Source organism: Anser brachyrhynchus, assembly GCF_964034855.1.
Source record: "Anser brachyrhynchus genome assembly, chromosome: 1".
In the NCBI taxonomy this organism is placed as follows: Eukaryota; Metazoa; Chordata; class Aves; order Anseriformes; family Anatidae; genus Anser; species Anser brachyrhynchus.
In genome coordinates this window covers 155,218,888-155,230,653 of record NC_137694.1, presented here as the reverse complement: position 1 = coordinate 155,230,653, position 11,766 = coordinate 155,218,888, and the positions used below count along the sequence as shown (strand labels likewise).

Genomic DNA, 11,766 nt, shown 5'->3' with positions numbered 1-11,766 from the left:
TTGAAAAAAATGCATAAATTAAAAAGTTCGTTTACAAATCAGCACGAAAATATCTCTAATAAGATTACATTACATAAATTATTCTTTAAAAAGTCCGTACCTTACTTTATTATTTCCTATTTATTCAAATGGGCTTCGGAAAAAAAAAAAAAAAAAACGAATAAGAAGCAAATCAAACGAACTTTAAAAAATTATTGTCTATTCAAGTTTTCTCGGTTTTGTTTTTTAAAGTAATGTCTGCTTCTTTATATCCAACACAATACGAAGACAACGTTTAAAGGCTTCCAGAGTGACAGCACCATGCACTGTACTAATAATATAATAGCTCTATGAACTATATATATATATCATCACCAACACACCGCACAGAGGACATGCAGGAAGAGTCTGTTTCACATTACATTGTTCATTCAAGTAAGCTAAAAAATATAATGATTTTTTTTTTTGTACAAACCACAGCATCATAAACAACAATCCATCACCAAAATTAATAATAGAATTTTCTTTGGTGTGCTCTGTACTCTTCCGGGAGGAGGGGGGGAACAAAAAAAAAAAAAGAGAGAGAAGGATGATGTCAGAAAATAAATTAATTCAACTGTACAAAATAATCGCGTTCGCGTACACGTTATTAACAATGACAAGACCACATCAACCATTCACGGCACACAAAACAAATTTCCACAGCCCCTGGGGGAGGGGAGAGGCTGCCACTTCCCGGCCCGCAGCCCCGGGGGCAGAGCCAGCGCCCTTTGGGTTATTTGCGCCCCCCCAAGCCCCTGGGGGGTCCCGGGGGGGGGGCTGGAGCCCCGACCCCATCCCGCCCCCCCCCTCCCGCTCTCTCGGGTGCCCCCTCCCAGGTGACCCGGCCGCCAGCCCCGGGGGAAGGCAGGGGTGCAAGCAGGCAGGGGCTGGGCCGGGGGTGGGGGGGGAACAACACTCTGAAACACGGGAAATAATAAAAATGACAAAAACGCCCCCGGACCCGCACCCCCCCCCCCAGCCGGTGCCCCCCCGTCCTTCTCTGCGAGGGGAGCTGGCACCTTGCGTTTTGCAGCAGGGGAAATAAGCACCGGGAGCGAGCCAACGGGAAACCGCCGTCAGCTTTCGCGTTGTTGTTATTATTATTAATTATTATTATTTTCATCTAAAAAAAAAAAATAATAATGCATCACAGTATCACAGTTGTCAAGCAGCAGCGGGTTGATTTTATTCTCCGGCCGTGTCCGGGGAGCCGTGAGCGTACAGACCGCGGAGGAGCGGGGAGGGAGCGCTGCACCCTTTTGTCTCCCCGTCCCCAAATCTCTCGCACATGGTCGCGGCCGAGGCGGAAAGGGACGGGGCCGCACCGACAGCGCCTCGGCAACGATCGCACCGGGGCTGAGCTGCGGGGACGGGGACGGGGGGGGGGGGGTCAAACCCCCCTTTAGTTCATTTACGGGGAGCGCACCCTGCCCTCGGCAGGCGGCGGCCCCAGCAGGTGCCGGCTTCAGGAGGCTGCGAGGGGCTCCGGGGGGCTGCCCAGGAGGGGCTGGGGGCGCTCCCAGCCTGTGCGACCCCCGCCCGGCCCCGGTCCCTGCCGCCCCCCCCCCCGTTATGGCACGGCCGGGGGCAGCTCCGCAGGGGCCGGGGATGTGGCTCGGCGTGGCGGCGTTCCTGTGCGCAGCAGAACGGGAGAGAGATTTCGAAAAAAAAAAAATAATAATAAAAAATATATAAAAATAAAAATTAAAAAAAAAAAAAAGGAAGAAGAAGGTCCGAGTGTCTTTAATTAAATTAGTTACCGTACAAACACCATAGGGTTTCGTACACGGAATAAATAGCGCGGGTCAAACCTGACGGCGCTTCCACGCCAGCCCGCGGTGCCAAGGCGGCTGGGACGGGGCCGGGGCACCGACGGCACGGCTCGGCTCGGCCCGGCACGGCCCGGCACGGCTCGGCTCGGCCCCGGCCCGGCCCGGCCCTAGGGGGCGGCTCTGCCCCCCGAGGTCCTGTGGGGCTCGTCCCCCTCGGAGGCCGGGGAGGCGGCGCGGCTGGAGGGGGTGCGCGGCCGTCGGGGGGCCCCGCCGGCCTGGCAGACGTACCACTCGCTGAGGTTGGTGACCGGCGGGGACAAGGGGACACGGGGCGGCTCTGCCGCGGGGTCGGCCTCGGGGGGCAGCGGCCCGTCGGGGGGCCCGGCGGCCGCGTAGCAGCCCGGGGGCGGCGGGGAGGGCGGCGGGGACTTGCAGTGGATCTTCATGTGCTTGCGCAGGGAGCTGGGGTGGGTGTAGGACTTGTCGCAGCCCCGGATCTTGCAGTAGTAGGGCTTGTCGCTGGTGTGGACGTGGGAGTGCTTCTTTCGGTCGCTGCTGTTGGCGAACTTCCTGTCGCAGCCGTCGAACTCGCACTTGAAGGGCTTCTCCCCTGCCGGCAAACAGCGACCGGGTGGTTACGGCCCCCGGCACCGGGACGAGACCCCCCCACACCCCTCACCCCCCCCCCCCCCTTTTTTTCCTTCCCCTTCCCCCCCTCCCAGGGCACCCGGGACACGTCGGGGGGCTTGGGATTTCCCCGAGGAGCCTCACCGCCTGGTGTTGCAAGCCGTCAAACCGGCCAAAAATGACCCCCAACCCCCCCCCCCCCCCGCAACCCCCCCGCAGCCCCCCACCCCCGGCAGGACCCCGGCGCACACGAGGAGCGTTCATTACGGCCCTAATGAACAACCCCAAACAAAACGGCCCGCCGCCCCTGCCTTCCAGGGCTGGTGTTTGCCCACAGGCTGGCACAGCTCTCGCCTAATCCCCTCGCTGCGCCGGGGGACACGTCGGGCTTGGGGAGCCCACGCGACACCTGCTTAAGCACCCAGACGTGAGCGGGGACACCCCCGGGGGACAGCCACCCCGCCCCGGGGGCGACGGCCGGCGACGGGGGGCTGCGGCTCCCCTCCCTCCGTAACCCCCCCCATGGGGTTTAACCCAAAACTGGGATGGGAAAAGGAAATTATTTTATTATTATTATTATTATTTAAAAAAAAAAAAAAGCTATTTCCCTGCTGTTTCTATAGAAACACGTGCCTCTGCAGCCTATTTACACGTCAACTTTTTCAATTAAAACCCGCTCACCCACCAGCGATGAGGTAGCACTGGGAAGAGCGAGTTCGTTTTTATTTTTCTTTTATTTAATAATAATAATTAAAAAAAAGGATGCGATGCTAAGAAAAAGGCGGCTGGGGGGCTCCCGACGGGCACTCCCCAGCCTCCCACGGAGGGACACGGCGGCGCCTCCCGTGGGTGCTGCCCCCCCAAAAAAACTGCAGCAAGGAGGGTCCCGGCAGGCTGACGGGGGGGTCCCGTCCGAGCGGCCCCATTTTGGGGTGGTTTCGTCCCAAGGCCGCGCTGCCCGGGGCAGAAAGCAGCGGGAGCACGGAGGGATTTGGAGGGGGGGGGGGCTCCTTATACTGAAGGCGACCCGCAGGCCCAGGAAAGCCACCGGGAAGCTTTTTGGGGTTTGTCCCCCGAAAAGGGGCTGAGTGGCACGGCGCAGCTGCCAAGGGAGAGGGGAGAAGGGGCGAGCGGCGGGCACCCGAATTAGGGCCGGGGGGATTAGCGGAGGCGCGCACAATCCCCTAATGACTTACACGCAATTACGGTGTCATTATTTCGCCCCTCCCGGAAAAAATGCCCGTAATAAAGGAAGGGCCTGCCAGCCAGCCTCCCGTGCTCCCGGCCGCCGGAGCTGCGAAATTAGAGCAATTCATCTGGTAGGGACGGGCGGGAGGCGCTCCGGCGCCTCGTCCACGCGAGGGCTGGCCGTGGGGAGGGCGTGGGGGCGAGGGTCGCGACCCCTTTCCCCCTTTCCCCTCCCGTGGGCCGAGCTGTCACTCGGGGGGGGGCTGCTGCAGACTCCTGCACGCCCCCCCCCCCTCCCCCCGGTTCCTGGAGGGCTGCTCGGTTGTTCCTGCGTGGGGGCCGCTTCCCCCCGTGGGTTCACGCGTGGGAGCCCTCCCGGGGGCTGTGGGCTCCTCGAAGGGCCGGGGGAAGAGCGGAAAGCCCTCGGGGAGCTCACAGCCCGGGGGAGCTGCGTGGAGGGTGCAAAATCCCCCTGCGAGGGGTCTGGGGGGGGGGGGAGGCGCCCCCCGGCCCCACGCCCGCGGCCCCTCGCCCCGGGGAGGGGAAGCATGGCCTGGGGCCTCCCTTTGTTGCTGCTCGGGCCTCCCTTTTGAGCCGGCAGCTTTTTTTTTTTTTTTTTTTTTTTTTTTTTCCTTTTATTTTTGCAGCGACGCTCGGCCGCAGCACGGAGCAGCGAATCCCCCCCCCGCCCCCGGTATGCATTTAGGTACTGCGGTTATTTTTGGGGGGTCGCTTTTCCCGTCGAATCCCTCGCCCCAACCCCCCCCCAAATCCCCCCGCACCCTCTGCCTTCCCCTCGGAGCTGCGGCGGGGCAGGGGCAGGGGCAGGGGGGGAGCCGGGGAGCCCGGCGGCCCGGTTCGGCCTCCCGAAGGCCGGCAGATGGGCACGGCTGGGCGCCAGGAGCGCGGCCGGCGGAGCAGGCGGCTCGGAAGTGCCTCCGGCTCCCGGCTCGTCCCGCAGTGCCACCGCCAGCACCGCCAGGAGCCGGGAGGAAGCTCCCTCCCCCCCCCCCCGGCCCCGCAAAGCCGCATGCGGGGGCTCCGGGACGGTATATTCGGGAGATAAACCCCTCTAATCCTTTCGGCCACGGGCCATTTGCTTTGACACCGGGACGACACGTCGCAGCGCTCGCCGCTTTTCCCTCGCCGAGCAACGCGCAATAAATCAAGAAAGCAATTACGTGAACTCCACTTCCTTAAGCGTCCTCGGAGGAATAATATTTGTCTACCGCGATAAATCCCGGCTTCGTTCGTTTTCGGCGGAGTTTGTCTGTATTTTTTTTTTTTTTTTTTTTTTTAACACCCGGAGCGAAATGCGTAGCTCGGGAGCGGCGAGGAGGGAGGAGGAAGAAAGGGAAAAAATGAAAAAAAAAAAAAAAAAGAAAGAAAGAAAGAAAGAAAGAAAGAAAGAAAGAAAGAAAGAAAGGGGAAAAATAGTAATAAAAAAGAGGCGAACGCCGCTCCAGCGCCCCCCGAAACCCGGCGCAGGGCTGCGCCCGGGAGCCCCGCTGCCCTCCTCCCGCAGCTCCCAGCCGCCAGCCGGGGCCGCTTTCCCCTTTTTCCCTTGGGGTCCTCGGGGAGAGGGCAGCAGCATCCTCCGGCGGCCGCGCACCCACTCCGGGACCGGGGCGGGAGCGTCTCCGGTAGGGGGGCACCCCCGACGGCGGGGTCCCGGCGCCCCCCCGGTCGCAGAAGGGGGTCGAAGCGGGGCCGCCGTCCTCTCGCTGCACTCCCGAGCCGTGGCACCGGCCCCAAGGGGATGCCCCGGGGCCGGGCGGATGGGGGGCGGCGAGACCCGCGGCCCCCCCGACGTGCGCCCGTCTCGTCCCCGCTTCTTCTGGCTCTGCCCCCGGGGCCCCGGCGGGTCGGGGCCGGGCTGCGGGGCCGAGGGGGTGGGGAGAGAGCGCTGCCGGCGGCGGGGGGGGGGGTGGGGTGGGGTGGGGAAGGGGGGGGCCGCGTGTCCGTCGGCGTGTCCGCCTGTCCGTCCGCGTGGCCGTGCGTGGCCGTGTGCGCGCGTCCCGCGGGCCGCCGGCGGTACTTATTGATGGGAGAGTCACATGGGCGGCGGTACGTAGGAGAGGAGGAAAAGAGGGGGGAAAGGGGGGAAAAAAAAAAAGGGAAAAAAAAAAAAAACAGAGAGGGGGAGAGGGAAGGCCGGGAGGGGCGGGGGAATACCCACCTGTGTGAGTCCGCTTGTGGATCTTGAGGTTTTCGGAGCGGGCGAAGACCTTCCCGCAGCCGGGGAAGGGGCAGGGGAAGGGCTTCTCTCCCGTGTGCACTCGGATGTGGTTGATGAGTTTGTATTTCGCTTTGAAGGGCTTGCCTTCGCGGGGACACTCCTCCCAGTAGCACACGTGGCTGCTCTGCTCGGGCCCGCCGACGTGCTCCACGGTGACATGGCTCACCAGCTCCTGCATGGTGCCGAAAGTTTTGGAGCAGGGCTTCCTGCCCCCCGCCGGCGCCTCCCGCTCGATCCACTTGCAGATCAGCTCCTGCTTGATGGGCTGCCGCATGTAGCGCAGGAAGGCTCCGGCCGCCGCCCCGACGTGCGGCTGCCCGTGGGGGCCGTGGGGAGGGGGCGGCTGCCCGTGGCCCGCCGCCGCCAGCCCCAGCCCGACGGGGCCGTAGCCCTGCAGCGCCGAGGCGGCGGCGGCGGCCCCGTAGTGCGCCTCGGCGCGGCCGTACAGCTCGCCGGCCGCCAGCCCCAGGCGCAGCTGCCCGTTCAGCGGCGGCTGCCGCTCGCCGGCCGGCGGCGGCGGCGGCGGCGGCGGGGGGAAGGCGGCGGCGGCGTGCGCGCCGTCGGGGGAGCCGTAGGCGCCGGCGGCCGGCGGCACGAACACGCCGTGGGGCGGTGGGAGGTGAGGGGAGCCGGCGGGCGGGTGCTGCTCGCCCGCGGCCCCCTGCGCGGAGGCCTGGGGGTCCCGGCGCAGGAGGAAGTCCCGGGCCGAGGCGCCCCCCGACGGGTAGCCCGGCAGGGCGGCGGCGGGCGGCGCGTAGACGGCGGCGGAGGCGGCGGCGGCGGCGGCGGCGGCGGCGGCGGCGGAGGGCGCGGAGAAGGCGGCGGCGGCGGCGGCGGCGGCGGCGGTGAGCGCCTCGGGGGCGAGCTTGAGGGCGGCGGCGGGCTGCGCCATGTGCTCGGGGCCCAGCGGAGGGAGGGCGCCGCCGGGGTCGCCGCCCGCGTCCCCCGGGTGGAGGTGGGCCGCGTGGTGGGGGTGGCCGTGGTGGGTCCCCAGCCCCGGGAAGCCTGTCATGTGCTGGTGCGGGTGGGGCTGAGCCGCTGCCAAATCCGCCAGCCTCAGGGCCGGGCTCCTCTTGCTCAAGGGGGGCTCCATACCGACACAGCCGGGCCCATCTACGCTGCCCGGCGTTATTTTTTTCCCTCTGCCCGCCTTCAGAAACATGTAATGCACGTTACGAAGCGGCCCTTTAACTTCTTTTGTCTGCGCTCCCAACTCCGCGCGGCCCCGCGCCCGCTCTGCCCGCCCGCGATTGGCAGAGCGCTCGCCAACATTTGAGCGGCGCCGCGGGGGGGGGCACCGCTCGGCCGCGGCGCCGGAGGGATTGGACGGGTCCCGATGATTGGCAGCGCGCGGGGCCGCTCCATTGGCTCCCTTTCAGGCCGGCGGCGCCGCGGGGATCCGCCCCCGCCGCCCCCCGCGCCCCCCCCCGGGGCCGCACTTGGCCAAAACTTCGCGCCGGGCCCCGACGGGGCGCGCGCGGAGCCCCCCCGACGGCGGCACCCGAGGGGCCGGGGGCTGCAGCTGCGGCTCCCCCCGGGGCTGCGGGGCTCCTCCTGCGGTGGGGGGGCTGCTGCGGGGGCTCCCCTCTTCCCCCCCCCCTTTAATTTCTTTTTTTTCGGTGCGCCCGCGGGAGCGCACGCCCTGATGCGACGCGCGCACACGCAGCCGAGCGCGCTCACGGCCGAGGCTCGCCGTTAAAAAGCACCGCCGGGGGAAGGCAGCCAAAATGTTCCTAAAAAGAAGGCGGCCGGCGGAGGGGCGGGGGGGTTGGGGGGGCCGGGGGGGGGATTCCTTCCCTTCGGAAAATAAACGAGCGAGCGGCGGCACACGTGCCGGAGGAGTCTGGGGAGCCCTTGGGGTGCTGGGGGGGATCTGGGGGGAATTGGGGTCAGGCAGGAAACCGAGAGGTCTGCCCCCCCCCAGGTCCTCATGGAGGGGAGCCGAAAATGCCCCCCCCCCTTGCAAAAATAGGGCGCTGCCGTACGGGGGTGCCCCGAAGACGAGGGGCAGCCCAAATCTTGGGAGAAGAGCACCGCGGGCCGGGGAGGAGAGGTGTCCCCGTGGGAACCGGGGGACAGGGACATCCCCCCACACCCCCCGGCCACCATCCATCGCCCCCGGCCACCTGATGCCCCCAGAGGGGCTTAAATAAATAACCCCCGGCTTTTTAAAAGGGGCCGCTCGATGGTTTTACTGCACAGTAAAAAAAAATAAATAAATAACTTCTCTCCACCTAGCCCCTCCGCAGGTAGGGCCATCTCCAAAGGCATGTTTTCGGCACACACGGTGTCCCGTCCCCCCCCCCATCCTGCCACATCCCGGGCCCTCGGGGGGGCTGCGGTCCCGGGCTGTGATGCTTTTTTTGGGGGGTTGCGAGCCCGAGCCGCCGTGGTGCCGCGGCCCCGCCGCACCGCCTGCCCGCCTCCTTGTCCGGCCCTTGTTAAACGCAGCGTGGTGTGGATCTGTCATCGATTTAATACGTCTTAATTCAAATCTATCCCCCCGATCAATTCCTTTTTACGAGGGGCCGTAAAACAAAGAAAATATTTTATAGCTGAAGAACCAGGCGGCTTGACCTGCCGCTGCCGGCTGCGAGGGGTTTTTTTTTTCTTTTTTTTTTTTTTTTTTGGCCGAGCCCCGCGTGTAAACGCGCCCGGTTCCCACGTTCGGTGCAAGAGGGGGTCGCCCCCCCCCGTTCCCCCCCCTGTGTCCCCACCCTGGACCCACCGACCCTTGCCCCGACCCCCTCGCAGGCCTGCCCGTGGGACGCAGCGAGGGTCACCCCCCCCCTCCCCCCCAAAAAAAGTTGCTCGTGCCGGGATCCCCAAAATATTATCGGCGCCTCCGGCCCGGCTTTGGGGGGGTCCCGGCGTCGGCGGTTTTCCGTATGTAAATGTATGCTAACGACCTCGCGCACCATTTGCAAACATCCCTCTTTAACGCACGCCTTGTTGATGGTCAGGGAGCGGGGAGCGGCGCTCAGCCGCGCGGGGAGCTTTCTGCTGGGGAGCTGGCACCGAGAGAGCTCTCCTCGCCAAGACCTGCGCTCGGCCCGGCTCTTTTTTTTTGGGGGGGGGGGGCTTTCCTCGCCCGCGGGGCTGCCCCGTGCCGTGGGGGCACACCAGCGCGGCCCGCGGGCCGGGGCCAAGGGGGGCAGCGCGCCCAGTCCCGGCCCCACGACGGGACCCCCCGCATCCCGTCCCGTCGGGGGCATCACCTGGGACCGGGGCGGGGGGCTTTGGTGGTGCCCACCCGGGCGGTCTGGCAGGGGCACGCCGACCCCGAATGGAGAAAGGGAGGAGGTTTGGGGCTTGGCTGCGCGCCCCTTCTCTCTGGAAGGGAGCTAGGGGGGGATATTTTATACCCTGATCCCAAACGGGGAGGCCGAGTGCTCGCAGGTGGCCCTGCGAGGTTGCTTACCCATGTGGGGCCGTCGGGGTTGTGGGGCCGTCGGGGCTGTGGGGTTGGGAGCCTCAGGCGCCCGTGGGATGGGGATTTGTGGGCATAACTTCCACGCTTGCCATTTTCAGCCTGCGTTGTGCCAGGGAAAGCGTGGTCCATCCCCGCACGTCCCCTTCGGGGATTTGGTCAAATAGGGACAACGTAAGAAGGAAAAAAAATCCGTCCTTCCGTCCATATATATGCAGATATAGGTGTACAGAGAGAATGAGAGGGAGAGGCGGCCTCAGGAAAGCCAGGCCAAATTTTGCCCTGCGCTCTCCCCCCCCCCCTTCCCCTCTCCCCGTAGCTGAACGTCACCACTGGAAGAAGCTGTTGAGATAAATCAAATAGTGACACTTTGACGGCTTTACTTGTATAAGCAATATGGTTACCATATGGCATTGTTATTTATGAATGACAGCATAAATTGTATTACAAAGTCCAGCGCGCTCTGTTGGGAAGCTTCTCCTCCGCCACGACCGCGCGTCCGGCAGAGGTGCCCCCCCGAGCCCCGCCGTGCTGGGGGGCAGAGCACTTATATATATATATATATATATATATTATATATAAAGAGACTGAGAGAATAATAAACATTAATGGCACGAAAGAGAGGTGCTCCTTTCCGGTTCCTCCTGTAAGCTGGTTTTTTGGCAAAAAAAAAAAAAAAAAGGCATTTAAAAGTTACAGCTTTGGCTGAGATTTTCATTATTTCCCCTTTTTCTTTTACATTACACTGCTGCTGGAGCCTGACAAAGAACTTTTGTCCCGAAGTGTGTTTTACAGAGGGAGGCTGCGGCACAACACATGTGGTCTTCACGGGTCATAGGTCGAACGGCCTAGAAGTGGCTCGGATCGGCACAATCAAAGGTAACCTGCAACTTAATATCCTGTTGATGATCTTGTTGAATTTATGAGTGTCTGTGGGACAGACAACGGTGCGAGAGACTCCGCTCAGCCGGCCCTGCACATCCCAGCCTGGATGCCTGGACGCCCCCTGCTCTCCCCACACCTCGTCCTGGGGCTGTGGGGAGAAGAAAACCCTGGCCCTTACTTTTGGGGTGTGATCCCCCTGGTTCCTCTCGCCGTCTCCATCCCCGGCCCCCTCTCTGCCCTGCTGGGGAGCCCGTGGGGGCTCGGAGCAGCCCGGGAGGCCCCCGACACCCCCGGCCCGGGGGTGGTGGTGGCCGGGGAAGGAGGTGAGAAGGCGAGGGCGGTGTGTGCAGCCCGGGGAAAAGGAGAAAGTGCACTCAGTCCACCGCCACCACCAGCACCCCCCGCCAGCTCCCTCCGTGTTAGCAGCCGGCAGCGGTAAGAGCGGCGCAGTTTAGAAGAAAAAATCGGAAAAATTTAAGAAAAGCTGGGGGGATGCTTTCCGGGGAAGGCTGATGTTTGCTCTCTGCAAGGTCCGGCACCTCCAGAAACCTGTTGAAAAAAATAATAATAAAGGCGAGAAAAGCCCCCAGACTTACTCGCATGGAGCAGTTCAGCCCGACCTGGGGCGAGCGCGGTCCTCCTGGGGACGATGCGGCGAGCGCAGGGCCCCGTGCCTTGGGGAGAGGGGTCCTGCGGCTCGCAGGAGGATAAAGCACGGCTCGGGAGGGCCGGCGACGTGACTTTGAACTTGGATCAGCTCCTCTGCTGCCTGCAGAGCCGGGCTGCAGCCCTGGAGGACAGCGGAGCGCGGCTGGAGGTGGCCCGGTCCCCACGAGTGTCCCGGGAGGGGACGGCAGGGACAGGAGGGAGGGGAAGGGAGGAAGGGAATAAAGGGAAAGGAGAGGGGATTAGGGAAGGGGGAAACGGAGAGAGGAAGGGAAGGAAACGGAGAGAGGGAAGGAAGGAAGGAAGGAAGGAAGGAAGGAAGGAAGGAAGGAAGGAAGGAAGGAAGGAAGGAAGGAAGGAAGGAAGGAAGGAAGGAAGGAAGGAAGGAAGGAAGGAAGGAAGGAAGGAAGGAAGGAAGGAAGGAAGGAAAAGAGAAGGAGAAAATGAGAGAAAGGAGGAGAGAAAGACAGAGAAAGAAAGAAGGAAAGGAAGAAAAGAAAAAAATAAAGATAGAGAAAGAAAAATAGAGAAAGAAAGAAAGAAAGAAAGAAAGAAAGAAAGAAAGAAAGAAAGAAAGAAAGAAGAAAAGAAAAAGAAAGAGAAAGAGAGAAAGAGATAGAAAGAAAGAAAGAGAAAGAAAGAAAAAGAGAGAAAGAAAGAGAGAAAGGAAGAAAGGAAAAGAAGGAAGGAAGGAAGGAAAGAAGGAAGGAAGGAACGAGAAAAAGAAAGAAAGAAAGAAAGAAAGAAAGAAAGAAAGAAAGAAAAGAAAGAAAGAAAGAAAGAAAGAAAGAAAGAAAGGAAAAGAAAGAAACAAAGAAAGAAAGAAAGGAAAAAGAAAAATAACGAGGGGAAGTCTAGAAGGTAGGTATTTGTATGAACATTCATCATTTTTTTTTTTTCTTTCTAAAACAATATTTTTCATTAGGAATGTTCCCTGG

The 11,766-nt window shown here is 62.1% G+C and overlaps 1 protein-coding gene across 1 annotated transcript; it reads right to left on the bottom strand.

The window, feature by feature from the left end:
* Nucleotides 1-1,025: 1,025 nt before the first annotated feature.
* On the bottom strand, nucleotides 1,026-7,513 carry ZIC5 (Zic family member 5). The gene is given in 3 exon segments (XM_080580075.1): nucleotides 1,026-2,403; nucleotides 5,788-7,075; nucleotides 7,078-7,513. Coding segments are annotated over 3 exon segments (1,866 nt in total). The 5' UTR covers nucleotides 7,213-7,513; the 3' UTR covers nucleotides 1,026-1,960.
* Nucleotides 7,514-11,766: the final 4,253 nt, after the last annotated feature.